Source organism: Typopeltis vanoorti, chromosome 16 (assembly GCF_054136105.1).
Source record: "Typopeltis vanoorti isolate ZY-2024b chromosome 16, IOZ_Tvanoo_1.0, whole genome shotgun sequence".
In the NCBI taxonomy this organism is placed as follows: domain Eukaryota; kingdom Metazoa; phylum Arthropoda; class Arachnida; order Uropygi; family Thelyphonidae; genus Typopeltis; species Typopeltis vanoorti.
In genome coordinates, this window is record NC_143564.1 from 15,377,940 (window position 1) to 15,393,885 (window position 15,946).

At 33.9% G+C, this 15,946-nt stretch overlaps 1 protein-coding gene across 1 annotated transcript in view; it reads right to left on the bottom strand.

Annotated features, from left to right (window-relative positions):
- The window catches only part of Rpn9 (regulatory particle non-ATPase 9), a 237,333-nt gene that overhangs the window by 127,968 nt on the left and 93,419 nt on the right, over positions 1 to 15,946 (bottom strand). The window contains exons 6-7 of the mRNA XM_090405989.1: positions 12,819 to 12,905; positions 1,008 to 1,179 (exon numbers count right to left, since the gene is read on the bottom strand). Coding sequence (XP_090262115.1) covers positions 1,008 to 1,179; positions 12,819 to 12,905 — 259 coding nt within the window. The remainder of the gene's footprint in view (positions 1 to 1,007; positions 1,180 to 12,818; positions 12,906 to 15,946) is intronic.

Sequence of the window (15,946 nt, forward strand, 5' to 3'; positions counted from 1 at the left end):
AAGCCTGGTTAGAAGGTTGAATTTGAGAATACTTGTAGTAAAGTTATCATAGTTGTCATCTATAAAAAGGGAAATGGAAAAATGTGAGAAGTATAGAGGTAGTTTCCTAGTTAGTGTTCCACGTACAATTCATGCAAGCATACTTGAAGAGGAAAGAAAAATGTGGAAGGGAAACTCTTAGAGAAGATTTTCTTCTCTACGTTGTGAAGATCATATTTTCATTTAAGACATATTGTTGAGATATAGGAATATAGCAAGGACCCAAATTTAAGTTTAATGGATCTGGAAAAGGCATATGACTAGCTGCCAAGAGAAACTGCTTAAAATGTTTCTCTTTTAATCTTTATATGCAATAAGAGAGAAATTAGCCAGAACACTAAACTAGCAGTATACAAGATGGTGTTCAAACCAGCTTAGCTTATGTATCTGAGTTGGGTTTGAAACAGAGAACTTAATCAAACACTAGAGAACACAGATATGAGAGTTCTTAGAAAAATTGGAGGGGTGTATATAGATGGCAACGATAGCAGAATCATATTAAAAATAATGATATCGGGAAGGAACTTGGATGCTGTCAGGATTCAGCAATGTGTGAACAGAGATAATCGTTCATGGCAGGGTTCTTAAATAGGAAAGGAATGGTTACCAAAACAGTTGTTTCATATCAGGATGCCAGAAAAAAAGACAGCAGAAGACCAAGATCTACATGGATTGATTCACGCAGAAGAGTCTTAGATGACCAATATATAAGATCTGACAATATCAGAGTCCTGACAGACTAATTTGGAGAAAATTTACTGATAGGAAATTAGTAATAATGTAAATGTTTCATGTAGTAATATCATAGTATTCTGTACACCACTGAAGAGTGTACATCAGGAATTTGATGATAGACTTAATCAGAAGGGGATTTAGATTCCATGGATCTCATTCTCCTGCAAACATTTCTGCATACTATATATTTAATAAAGCATTTTTATCATAATGATATAGAGTCGTATTCTTACTTGATATATCATTAATATCCATACAGCCAAGAAAGTGAAGAGCATCTCGGTAATATAAAGCATGATGGCCCATTACTTGATGATAATCACTACATAACTGATAGTAACGGCCATGAACTGGAGTTATCCCATCTAAATTATCTATAATTCCTTCTGTTTCTTCCAAAAGTTTCTTTAAAAAAATCAGAATTAGTTATTTATAATAATAACAGAAAAGCAGAACTATTACAAAATAATAAAACAAGAAAGCATAATATTATATGAGAGAGTGTGATGTAGCATAAATATCTGTAATATTTCAGTTTTAATACAATAGTTTTGCTATCTCCAGTTTTGGAAACAGCAACTTTTGCTTTGAATCAACTGAATGGCACCACCTCATAGTGTAATGATCTATTCTGATAATCCACCATGCGAAAGGAATCAACCCTGTTAGCATGAAATTATTACTGCAGGTGGAAACTAAGCTACAACTCATCTATACAATTCATTTGGATAATGAACTATTTCAAATGAAACAAGATCATATTAAAACTCCATGTAATATAACTCATACAAACAATATATTAAAACACTTTGATAATATAATTCAAAAATTAAATAATTCTGAATATAAATGCTTCTTAAAAATCAATTAAGATGCCAAGACCATAAAGTAATAACATCGCCAATCAACTACTATAAAACCACAGACACCATACATGGGCACTGTAACACCATAAATGACAGGCAGTGTTTTGCTTTCTGACAAGTTTATCTGCTATTTCTGGAACAAATTAGGTTCCAGAAGGGAAGTTGGGTGAACGTAATCAAATTTTTGCTAATAGTGAGTTAATTTACTGTGTGTGTGTGTTTGTTTTATATGTGTATGAGATGGACTGAGTTATTCAGACTTAAATAGAACTTGTATATTTCCTTAAACTATATAGTGTCAAGTATGGCATCTATGCATAGCAGAACAATAGCAGCCATGATGTCTTTGTCGGGTGAGCTAAATTTGCAAGATGTATTCACACAAAAGTGAAAGGTTTGTGGAAGGAGAGCAAACCTAGTGGGCAAGTGTATAATAAATGTTTTGAGAGTGTGGGGATAGTAGAGTAGAGAGTATGGGTAGGAGACTAGAAAACATAAGTGTCTGTGATAATACTAAAAGTGCAGTGGCAGAAGTTCAGGAGATTGCAGAAGACATGAATAAAAAAAACAGAGCACTTGCAAGTAGTCCTTCAAAGGACAAAGTGTGACATTGAATGGCCAATGAAACAACAGATTAGTTGAATTAAGAATCAAAAAAAGCAAAAGGTCCAAAATAAAAAAAAAGGGGATTGTAAGAATAAACGAGAGAAAGAGTGTAAGCAGTTCGTTTTTTTACAGGAATTCTATGATAAGCAGAGTACTTGACAAAAGCACACTGCAAAATCTTGTTTCACTGGTGCAAATTAATAATAACAGCATTGATATTATTATTTTTTTTTTTTTTTTGCTGGAACCAATGACCTGAGAGATGAGAAGAATTGAACCAGAAAGGATGTGAAAGACATATTGGTAGAAGCAAAAAAAGAAGAGCTAGAGGGTGAAGTTCATAAGTCTGTTCTCCTAGGATAGAGGCAAACTGAGTACGAGGGCAATGACAGCTAATGAATCAATACACAGATCATGAGAACAGAAAAAAAAAAAAAAAAAAAGCAAGAGGTAGAGATGTAGAATTTGTGGATCTATAGCTTGAGTTTGATGGAAAGAAAGATATGTACGATGCTGACAGATTATACTTAAACAGATTCAGAGTTAGGTGTCTAGAGAGAGCTTTGTTCACTGAATATGGAAGTGCAAAACCAGGAAAACTAAAGAAATTAGGGCAGATGCAAGAGAGTACGTGAATGAAGCAATGAACAAACAATGCAGAAGTCTCTCAGGCAACAATATTGAATGGGGTAGTTGATTCAGGAGATCAAAGTGGTCAGAGGCAAAAGGGAATGCTATAGTTACTATATACAAATGACAGAAGTATCAGGAACAAAAGAGAGGAGTTTTCTAGCATTGGTTAGTGCAACCTTCATTTTCGACAATTAAAAAACGGGCTGCCGAGTTTAAACGTGGCCATACCAGCCATGAAGATGATCCATGTGAAGGACATCCACAAAAAGTGTAACAACAGCAGAAATCATTGATCCAGTGCAAGATATGGTATTGGATGACCAGCGAGTCAAAGTGCATGAAATTGCTGAGACTATAAGCATTTCAAAAGAACACATAGAATATATTTTTCATGAAGAATTCCAAATGAAAAAGCTTTGTGTAAGATGGGTGCCACGCTTGCTCACAGCAAATCAAAAACGCACTCACATGAAAATCTCTGAACAGCCGGAGCGTTTTAACAAGAATAAAAACTGATTTTGTGTGTCGATTTATTACTATGGATGAGACTTGGATTCACCGTTACACACCAGAATCCAAACAGCAGTCAGTTTGGATTCTGGTGTGTAATCGGACAGAAGCCAGTTGTTCAGCATCAAAGAAAACAAAGTCTGTTCCATCAGCAGGAAAGGTCATGGCATCGGTGTTTTGGGATGCTAAAGGCATTTTTTGTTTATTAATTATCTTTTAACCAGACTAGACGAAAAAATTCATGAGAAAAGACCCGGTTTGCATCAGGACAATGCACTTGCCCACAAAGGTGTTTTAGCAATGGGAAAATTAAGGGATCTGCACTATGAATTTTTGAAACATCCACCCTATTCCCCAGATTTGGCTCCCTTTGACTTTTCTCTTCCCAAAACTAAAAATCTCATCACTGGTCAGTGTTTTTCTTCGAATCAAGAGGTGATTGGCTGTAGAGGGATATTTTGCAGATCTTATCAAGAACCACTACAGGGATGGGGTAAGGTGCTGGAGCATCGCTGGAATAAATGTATTAGCCTTAAGGGAGATTATGTTGAAAAATAAAAATAATTTTGAAATTATAAATTCATTTTTTCATTGTTAGGCCGAGAACTTTTCAGACTACCCTCATATCATATATTATTATAATATAATAACATAATAAAATCACAGGAGACATGCTAATATGTACAGAGAAAGTTGCATAACATTAATTAGGAACAAAATAAAACAAAATAGTTAAATAGCATTTAAATTTTTTACATTTTACACCTGAAAATGGATATTTTTAATACCAATATACAAAAACCAATCATTTAGACAATTATTTTGATCAGAGCTTCCTCATTTCTTTGCAAAAATAAATATTCTTTCATTCGAGTTTTGTATTTGGGTTAGTTTCATGTTTATTGTTAAAGGTAGTGTGTTGAATATTTTTGGTACTAAATAAGTATAATATATTTGTATTGCTTCTTTATTTATTTTAGGAACTATATATTTTAGACCCTTATGTCTACTAAGGAAAGCATCTTGTGTGATATTTACATATTTGGTATCATTTTTTTTTTACGAATGGCAGTACCCCTATATGCGTATAAATACAAAGGCAGGACTGTCCAAACCTTAGGTAATCCGAGGGCCGCATCACAATGCGTATCTAGTAATTTGGTGAGCAGCAGTGACACAACCTCGATAGCTGAATAAACGAATAACACTAATTGTGTGCTCACGTTCCTTGTGAGCACCCAGAGCATGTGAGTTGGAACAAAATAGTATAAGAACGCTTCTTTGACACATCTAATACTTGAAAAACACATGATATAAAAACACAAAATAAAATTACCAACATCAAGATTATCAATTAGTGATAGAATTAAAATATCTAATACGCATTTGATTCAGATTATTTGTTTTTCACTCGTGAAAATCAAAACCCCCAGGCAGGCCACACAAAATCGCAACTTAAAATACCATATTGTGATGTGCTTTGAATCCAGGCAGAATATATTTTTAACAAATTTAAGAATCTATTTAGGTAGTAAAGGCTGTTTAACATAATCTCTACTTTATTTAAGTGGTTTCCAGCTTAAATTACTATCAATTTTTAATCCCAAATAAGTTATTACATTGACTTTTTCTATTTCTTCACAGCTGCAATTTGAATTTGTCCTGCAATGCCCATCATGCAAAATTAATTGTGCAGTGAAGTTCATTTTGTCTGTTGTATTTTGCAAATTAAAATTTACATATCTAGTTTTTGAGACATTCAGACTGAGTTTATTTGAATGAAACCAATTTGTTACTTTTAAAAGATTAGCATTCACTATGGTTTGTATTTGTTTGGCTATGTCCATAGAGAAAATTAGTATCATCTGCAAAAGTATTTATATTACTGTTTAGTTTATGATCGCAGAAGTCACTGATATAAATATTGAATAAAACTGGTCATAAGACAGATCCTTGTGGTACACCACAGCCTACTGTTTTGGAGCTGCTATAGCTGTTTATTTTTACAATTTGTGATCTACTATATAAGTAGTTTTTGAACCAGTTTAGGGAAGTACCTCGTATTAATATGACTTCTAATTTTTTAAATTAAAATTTCATGTGATACAGTGTCAAAAGTTTCCTGAAAACTAAAAATACTGCTAATGTTAGTTTATGTTCATCTAGGGAGGCATAAACTGTGTTTGTGAAGTTCAGTAATGCATGTTCTGTGTTGAACTTTTGCTTGAACCGAAATTGATTCTTTGAAAAGAAGTTGATTTTGCACAAAATTTCATTAGTCTAATTTTTACGAATTTTTCTAATATTTTCAAAAGGACTGATAGAAGGGAGATTAGTCTGTAATTTATAAGAATTTTTGTTTCCCTTTTTGCAAATCGGTACAACTACTGCCTTCTTAAAATAAGATGGAAACATGCCTGTCATCAGTGATAAGTTAAAAATGTATATTAGAGGTTCCATAACATATATTTGCCATTCCTTCACAATACCAGTGTTAATACCGTTGTATCCTGAAGTTGTAGTTGTTTTTAGGCTCGATATAACACTTTTGATTTTTTTTTCACAGTGAAGAAAAAGATATATGGAGTTATCGATTCTCTTGGGAGTGCAATTCTGAGGGGTGGTTTTAGCATTTATCAGAATGCTTTCACTGAACCATGGCAAAGTAATTATTGAATTCTTCAGCTAATCCTCTGTCTCCATTTTCTCTATTCCTATCGATATCTTTAAGTATGGGGAGAATTTGTTTGTGTATATCTTTGGTGATTAACTTGTTCACAATCTTCCATTGTTTTCTGGGGTTTCCTTGGCATTTTAGAATTCATTTCTGTAGTATTCATTTTTACTTTCTTTTAATTTATAGTGTATTAGATTACTATAGTACTTGAAACTTCATTATTGATTATGTGGGTATAATAATATTGATTGTGCAGGTATTTTTTAAACTTTTTATACACTTATCTCTAAATTTTATGTAGTGTCTGATTTCCCAGGGCTTTGTTTCTTTCATTCTGTCTATTATTTTAACTTTAATTGAATTACAAAATACAGAAGTCTTGTATTTTATTGTTTAATATCGCAATAAATTTATGATACAAGGTTGATATTTGTTTCCGTCGTTACCTCTTCCCAAGTTACGCTTCAATACTCTGCAGTCAATTGTTGTGTAGGGGATGTTTTCAGTTGTACTATATCTGTGCTGTACTTGCAAATGCACTTTGAGACCAACTGGAAAGTGATCTGTGAGCAGTTGGCAAAAGACTGCTGCTTGGATTTCGTTTCCACTTAAAGTTCTCCCAAATAAATGATCTGGGCAAGTTCTACCACCACCAATGAATTCCCTCGTGGGGACATTAATATATTGTTGTTCTAGTCCACGCATAGCAAGTAACTCTAGATAATCTTGAGAGGAGGCACTGTTCCTCGGCAAGTCAATACATCAATATTCATATCCCAATTATGAGAACACTGTCACTTCTGATCTCATCTAGACTATACTCTAATTCTTGTATAAAATTGGATTCTGTGTAGCAATGCAACCTATATATATATATATATACAGCCATTATATATATGTTTATAATTATTAACTGACTTAAACATCGAGAAAAAATAAAAGGGATTTAATAAGGTTTCACTACAAGTTACATCGGAAATGCCAACTTCGTCAGGTGAATACAGTACCATGGAGAAAACAACATCTTAAAAATATATTGTACTTTAGACAAACACAGAGTTTAGAACAAGTAGTAGTTGTGTTTGAAATTGAGTCTGAGCATTAGTTCTGCATGAAGCACTGTGCTGTGTGAATGATACGAGTAAGCCAAAACTGGATTACAGCCCTATGTGAATCGGGTAGGTTGTAACTGAGATTGCTGTTTAGATTGGTAGGGTCGAGAGCTATTTCTTTGGATTCCAAAATATATCTTTCTAATTTATCGGAGCATTTATGGATGTTTGAATAGACTGGAACTTAACTTCAAAAGTCTTTAACATCCATAAATTCTCCGATGCTATATACGGGGCACCTCAGAAAAAATAACCAAAATCTTAAAGAAATATGACCTAACTTTTTGTACAAACCATATAAAAAATTGGCATCTCTTATCTGCTCCACCAAAGACCAACCACTCCCCCTAGACCTACCTGGGGTATACCAGGTCCATTGCAGCTGTAACTGTCCTACTTTGGCCAAACAGGCAGGACAGCAAATGTCAGGATTTCAGAACATAAAGACTACATCCAGTTTCACCAATACAGTCACTCTGGGCTTGCAGACCATGCTCTGGATACCCGCCACAGGTTACGTTGGAAGAAAGTCACGTTAATACACTGCAGCAAGTTTAAATATGAAAGATTGTTCATAGAATCAGCCTCAGCTCTAAAAAACTTTCCAAACCTCAACAAATTTGGTTGCATGAGATGTTCTGGTGATGCAAGCTTCCCAAATTTGGGAAGCTTGCATCACTAGAACATCAGCCAAGACAACCCAATATAGCTTACTAGGGGGCACCATTAGGACTCTAGGAAAAATGATAGTTTCTCTCTTCTGCCTCATTTGCTTTTGTAGTGCACGTGTCATAGTTATATGTTCCCATTAAAGATGGCAATGTGACTTTGCCGAAATATAGGAAGTATTTATTAAAGTTTCTTTTAATTAATATTCCGGTATACGTTGTAAATTCCTTAAATAATTTAATAGTCATGTGTTACCAACGTATAAGCCTTTCTACAAAGATTAGATATCCAATGTTGTATTATATTGGTGGGATTATGATAGAAAAAACTGATGAGGCTAGGGATCTTGGAGGGGTAGTAGATAGGAAGTTGAAGTTCAGGGACCACGTAGCAAAGATTGCAAATACAACTCAAAAGATATTGCAATGCTGAAACGAACATTCATATGTAAGATAAGGATGTCATTTTGCCTCTTTACAAGGCCTTGATAAAATCTCACTTGGACTATTGCGAGCAAGTCTGGTCTCTTAGTTTCTGTTGTGATTCTGATACATTGAAGAGAGTGCAAAGGACAGTGTTAAAAATGATATCAGGATTGTGGAATACTGATTATGAAGACAGAAAGACTTAGCAAACTTCTCAAAGGGTCATGCAGGATTTCAATTGATGGAATTTTTCAATTTTAAGAGGGTGGGGAAAGGACAAGAGGGAAGCTGAGATTGAATGTTGCTAAGAAGGGGATAAGACAGTGCTTCTCAACCTTTTTTGGATCACGACTCACCTTAACGTCTCAAAGATTTTTGAAGTACCACCTCAATGTCTCAAAGATTTTGATGCCCCCCCCCCCCCAGCATAATAGTCAGCCAAATTCTGAAAAAGTATAATATAAATATGTACGTGTACATTTTCTAATTGCCCCCTGTGGGGCATAGGCCCCACAACGAGAAACACTGGGGTAAAGGATAGATTTTTCTCTCATAGGGTGGTGCATGATTGGAATGGATTGCAATTGCATGTTGCGAGTGCAAGCAGTGTGAATGAATTCAAGAATAAGTATGATAGCTGGTGCATGTAGTATGTGGCTTCCCTCGATGAGTCCCAGACTCCCTGGAGGACCCTCTTAATAATAATAATAATTACACCTCCAGATTTGCTATAATTTCCACATTGATAAATATCGGCACATCTAGCTAATATTCTAAATTGTCTAGTGGTAATTCTATGTGATCTAATTTATCTCAAATACTTCTTATATTTATATGCAAAATATTCAAAGTACTTACAGTGTCTGAGGATAAAAAGTTTCTTAATTCTACTGAATTATGACATATTACACATTTATGAAAAGTGACATCACAGTTATACTCATCTGTCATCATAATTGTTCACGAGTTAGTTATTACTCTTGCTGTTTTCTTGGAGTTTAGTCAAGGCTTCTTTGCATCTGATCCACCATATTTTTGATATATCGTCTCTTCTCATAAAAAGTTTTTGCCCTGTTTGATCCAGAGATATTTACAGTATACTTCTTTATGTTTACTACAATGAACAGTAGATATTTTAGGTTTCCAGTCAAGTGCTTGTTTAGATATATTTTGCTATCCTTAAAATTGTCACATATATCAGCTGTGCTTAGTCTATATTTGATACTTTTGTTTCCATTTCCATCCATTTGTCTCTGATCGCTTTACTTTTAAATTTTATAATGATATAAAGAGCTAGGTTTTTCTCCCAGAGAGCAGTGAGTGAGTGGAATAATTTGCCCTTACGGGTAGTGAGTGCATCTAGTGTAAATGAATTTAAGGGAAGGTATGATAGCTGGGTTGAGTAATTTACAGCCTCCCTCAATGAGTTCTTGACTCCCTGGAGGTCTCAGATAATAATAATAATAGGCATTGCTCTGTTTTTCTGCCCACTAGGAACATGATAGCCTCAATATCATCTTCATTATAGTTGATCTTGATTTTATGTGCAATTTTCTTTGCTATTTCATGAATATTTTCGTGTGGCTTATGAGAAATACAAACAATTTCCAGGTTTCAGCTAATTGCCTGTTGATTCAGGTCATCCACTGTTTCAAGAATTTTTTTTAAGTTCCCTACGCAGCTCCATATTTGCATCTTCTAGTTGAAAGTTTGTTGTTTTAAGACTTTTAAGAAGTTAAGACCTTAACTTCTCCTGTCAGGCCAGCAATGATAGGCAGAAAGTCATCTATTTTGATTGAGGTATATTCTGCCAAACTTCTTAAATCGTTGACATCTTTTTTTTTAATCCTCTCATCATCCCCATTAAATCTGTAATACATATACTGTCCATGTTACTAATCTCTGAAATGCATGAGTCTTCATTCATCCCTGGAAGACGTTGCAGGCAGGCACTGGTGTCCTTCGTGGAACAAAAAGTTGGAACACTAAGCAGGTCTTTGTTGTTTGCCAAATTTGCACAAATCACATTTCCAGTTTTGTTTTCTGCCTTTGAGGAAAAGCTTTCACTGAGACCAGCACAGTAAAATTGATAACTACTTTTGCAATTTCGTCAGCAAAGGTTGGTCAATTGGTAGAGCCTCTGCTACTAATGGCTCATGCAAAAAGTTAAGCAAGTTTGAGTGCAGTTAGTAGTTGGAAGGGATTCAATCGTTCGATGCTGTTGGCACACTCTCCCTCGATGAGTCTTTGGACTCCCTGGAGGTGTCACATAATAATAGTAATAATCTGCACACTTCATAACAGATGTAATGTCAATGCATGTCTCTTCACAAACTTTGCAGCAAACTGCCATTATGTTAGATAGAGTTTAGTGCTAAAATTAATCCTATTCTTTGTTCAAGGTACTCACCTTATATACTAGTCTAATTGCGACTGTTGACTGACAGCAGGTTGTATATGCAATTTTTTCACACTCCTTGCAGAGGTTAACTTTCATGGAGCTGAGCATTTCAGTCTGATGTGTTTTATAGTGTCTATTTAAGATTATGTCTGTTATTATGTGAGAAAGTGTTTTCACGAACAATGCTCAACAATTTTCCTGACGGATTTGCTATAAATAATAACTCATTTTCCTACTTTCACTGAATTCTCGCTTACTATTATCGTCTGTTTTCTTTTGCACTTTGATGGACCACTGAATGTAAAAACAAAGCTTAATTTTTGAAAAAGTACAAAACTGCAAATGTTCACAAAGGATGAACAAAGTGCAACTCTGTAATGCATAAGTATCAATTGTAAACTGACTGACAAAACCCTGCGACACACCGATGTTGCTAACACTTGATGCCTCAGGATCCCACAAGATGCAAAACTCATACAAAAGATGTGTGTGAAACAATAAAATCGCTAAAAATAATCACTAAGTTTTAGTTTGTTTGTTTTTTCTACAAATCAGTTTTTGGTTAATACTTTGTGCATAAATAGGTTTAATTTTTTATTATCATCATTGAGGGCTCAATGCACCACTTCTAATAATCCAATGTGCCACTTTTGGCACGTGCACCATAGGATGGCCATCTCTGCTCTACACTTAGTTCACTGATGAGAGTACATCATTCCTCCTAATCAACTGACAAACATTACAGTGCCCAAATATCTTTCCAAGATTTTCTATGATAAGGACTTAAATATGATCTCCATGCCACTCTTCTCATGAGTGAGGAGGACAATTAAGTTACTTCTACTGTCAAAACACACACACACACACTTAATTTTTGGGATCTTCCAACAATGTAAGAAACAATTATATTCCATATTTGTTCAAAATCAGCTGAACTAGACTTAAGAATCTTAAGAAGAAAGAGGAAAAGCAAAACTATGCTTATTTTAACTTTTTTTTTTACTATTTTAAACGTGCTCTTGTGCTTTATTTTTTCCTCACTAAAAAGATTTTGCTTTACCTTTCCTTACCTTTGATAATACTCAACTTGCCAAAAGAGTTCAGATCATTTCAGTGTGATGACACTGACATTTACCTTTAGCCTTTTCTTTGCACGCACATATGTACACATGCAGAGAAACTTTAGTGTGTGTATGTGTGTACATGTGCCTTCTAAAAATGGAAAAACTTGCACCAATGATGCTACATAATGTATATCAAGTACCATGTTCATGCAACTTGTCATATTATGGACAAACAAAAGATCAGTTTAAAAAAATGTATTTCTGAACATCAAGACCATAACTTCATAAATCAGCCTGGCACAACATAGAATTGATAACACCAAACTATGAGACAGATCTATGTATAAATATGGATGTTTATTCAAAGAAAGTGTTCAAGCCCTGTTTCACAGACCGAACTTTAATCGTAATGACTGCCTTACAATCCTTCAAAAGTTTGGGAAATTGTTACCCACAAGCTGTATTAAATTGGCTATATTTTAATTTATTTTATTTTAATTGTATTTTTAATTTTTATATTAAGCCCAATAGTGTTGTCAAATGAACAGAACTTCATGCATAGAGGGATTCCTGATGTAACAGATGCATTCTGTTTCTTTTGTTTAAATTCCTTATTGTTCTTTGCTCACAATGATATCTTATGATACATAGGCAAAATATTTGTAACATAAATAATTTTTATTGTGTAGTACATGTGTGATTTTATAATTATGGAAACTCCACATTGTTTTGTATAAACTTCCTATTTATACCTGAGAAAACTACGATGATGAGATCTCCATCCTAAACCACACACACACAGCCAGCTGTCAATTTATTTTTCTAGGCATATATCATTTTGACACACATTTTCCAGCTACATCCAGCACATGTATGCATGCCATTGAGCAATAGTTCTATAGGTCACTGTCTAGCTCTGATGATGTAATATGAAACATTAGTCTCAATATATTCATAATCTGAAGATATATACAAAAATACCAGCACTACGAATAAAACACACATGTGCACACCCACACCCACACACATATATATATATATATATGAAAGGGGGAGGATATGTAAAACTTAAACTCGTTACCTTTACACCATCAAGATCCCGTTGTTTCAATTTCAACTGTCCCATTAAAATATTGCACAGAACAACAGCTTCTGTACTAGCTTTTACCTAGTCATATTAAATAAGAAACTATTTGAAAAATCTCTAAATATAACTTGAAATAAAATTAAATAGTTTAATTACTAATATTTACATAAGGAATTCTGCATGAACTTAATTTCTTCTGATAGTTATGGTTAAAAATATGAAGTCAACTTATGAAATGAGCACTTATGCAATTAATACAACATAAATTAAAGAACCCAAGAAATTATATTTTTGGTTTCATCCTTTATCCAAGTGTAGACAAATAAAGTTTGCACATGAAGTAACTTCATGACTGGGCTACTTGTATACAGAGGCAGATTAATTCACATCAATTGCCTTAGTATCCAATAATGCAACACACATATCCTTAATGCTATGCATTATGGGAAGTGACAGTACCCAGACCAGTTTCAACATTTATTGAGGTCTCATCAGTGGGAGTTGGAGTCAGGCCCAGAAGTGATACCAAAGTTAAAGTAATGCAGAAGTCATATTTCCATATACAAGTAGTCAAAAGGTGTCACACCTTATTACTAAAATATTCTGAATTACAGATAGATGTTGAAAGTTTTTTCACTTGGTTATACTATAAATTAAAGAAGCCAAGAAATTATGTTCTTGGTTTCATCCTTTATCCAAGTGTAAGCAAACAAAGTCTGCACATGAAGTTCACGACAGGCTACTTGTATATAGAGGCTGATGACTTCATATCAATTGCCTTAGTATTGAACTTATCTGAAAAAATTAAAAGTGAACCGATGGCATCAATGGCAGAATCATATTAAAAATGAAAATATTAGAAAGAAAGTTGACACTATTAATATTCAAGAATGTGTAAGCAGAGATAATGTAAGGTGGTATGACCACTTAAATAGAATGGATGAGGAAAGGTTAGCAAAACATGTTTGATGTCAAGATGACAGGAAAGAGACCCAGAGGAAGACCAAGGTGCTAGATTGACTGATTCAGTCATAAGCACTTTAGAAGCTTGAAATGTTATATATGACAATATTGGAGAGCTCACAAGTAATAGACTAATCTGGAGGAAAATTGTAGATAGGAGATTAATAATAATGTAAATTTAATCATGTAGTGCTGTCATAGTAACCCAAACATCCCTTGGGGAGGGGGGGGTATATATCAGGAAATATGATGATGATGCAAAGTGGCTCTTCAGATGAGGTACAATACTTAAAGAGGATATAAACCACAAACTTTATACCAACAAATATATAAAACTAATACCAACAACCAAGGAGATGTAATTACCAAAGAAAAAGAAATTTTGCTGAAGAATTCAAACAGTGTTTTGAAGTGTGATAAAGAAATCATCACCACCAAATGAAGACTTTACATCAGAAGAACAATGTTTAGAAGAAGCATCAATTGAGGAATCATCTCTGACTAAGGCAATATAAATAAGTCACCTTTATTATATTGTTTTAATAACATGCCATTCTTTATTCAGTGTAGAACTTTATTCATTGTAGCTCATAGTAATTTTTCCTCCGTTTATCAGCTTTATGAATAGCCTCCAGAACATTTTGCCACTTTCTTCATATTTATCTATATTCTTACTAAAGTCATCCTGTGACTTTCTGTTTAGTTATATTTACACATAACCTTTGCCCTAATATATATATATATATATATATATATATATATATATATTTTTTTTTTTTTTTTTTTTTTAAATCTATTCTCTTAGTGCATCAGACAACTTACTTGCAAGGACTTCTCATGAATTATGTTTCTGTTTTATTGCATTTTTTTCTTAGAACATTAGTGTTTTATAATAGAGTAGATTTGTGTTTTTGGAGTATTTAGTGTCTTTATAATATATTTTTATTGTGATATTATAATATTAAATATAGCTGTAAAATAGTGCCAAAAATGCATAAGAAATGGAGTGATAACAGGAACAGTAAAGTAGTAAACAAGAATGTTTTCTCCACTAAAGATGATAGTGAAAATAATTTAACCTCCCAAATTGCTAGGTTAAAGCAGATTATTAGATAAACGATGAGGAATTTACAAAAAGTTGAGCAGTGTTTAGAGGAACATAGGGAGAATAAAAAAGTTCAGCAGCAAAATGGAAAACAACAAAGCACGAAATCAGGTAAGTTAGTGCATAATAACGAAAATTGGGCAAGTAAAGTTGATTGTGAAAAGGATGTTATTTGGTATGGTGACTATCATAAAACATGTCATTGGTGAGCAGATTATAACATCAAGTTTTCCCAGAGCAAAAATTAAAAATATAGCACAAGCAATTGAAAAACAGAAAAGCAAAGCAAAACAGGTTGTAATTCTAGTAAGTACTAATGACTTAACTAGTGATAAATTCACTATGAGAGAGGATATGAAAAGGTTGTTGAAAGAAGCAAAAGTGAAGAGTGAGAAAGTAAAAATCATTAGTATATTACCTATATATGATAGAAATGAATTACAAAGAAGGGCTATGATGGCAAACAATTTGATGCATAAGTTGTATTGAAGGAATGGATACAAGATTTTGGGTGTGTGGAGCGAGTTTGAGGGAAAAAATGGATTTTTATAATAGGGGTGGCCTACACTTGAATGCGTTTAGCATCATGAGTCTTGAAAAATTATTAACTGAAATGAGACCTAACAAAGAGAATCAGGTGAACTGAATTGTGATTGGAGATATCATGAGAATGTGTGTAAGAGACAATGTTAAGTAACTGTGTTAATGATGGGAATCGTTATTATTATGGAAGTGATTCTTTGTTCATCCAGTTCAGACCTATCAAGCATGTGTAAAGACGTCTGCATAAGTAAGAAACTGGATAAGAACAGAGATCTGCAAATTTTCAAACTGTCATGCAGACCACAGACAAGTCTGTGGTTTGCATCTTTGGAAAGAGGAAAAGTCTGCGGGAGCTAAATCTAGTGAATAGGATGAATGTTTAATCACAGAGATCAATTTCAAAGTCAGAAACTGCTTCATAGGCAGCACACAGTGCATGAGCGCATTGCCGTGCAACAGAAACCAAGTTGTTGTGGAACAGTTCTTTCCCAGCACATTCCATGCAGGCATA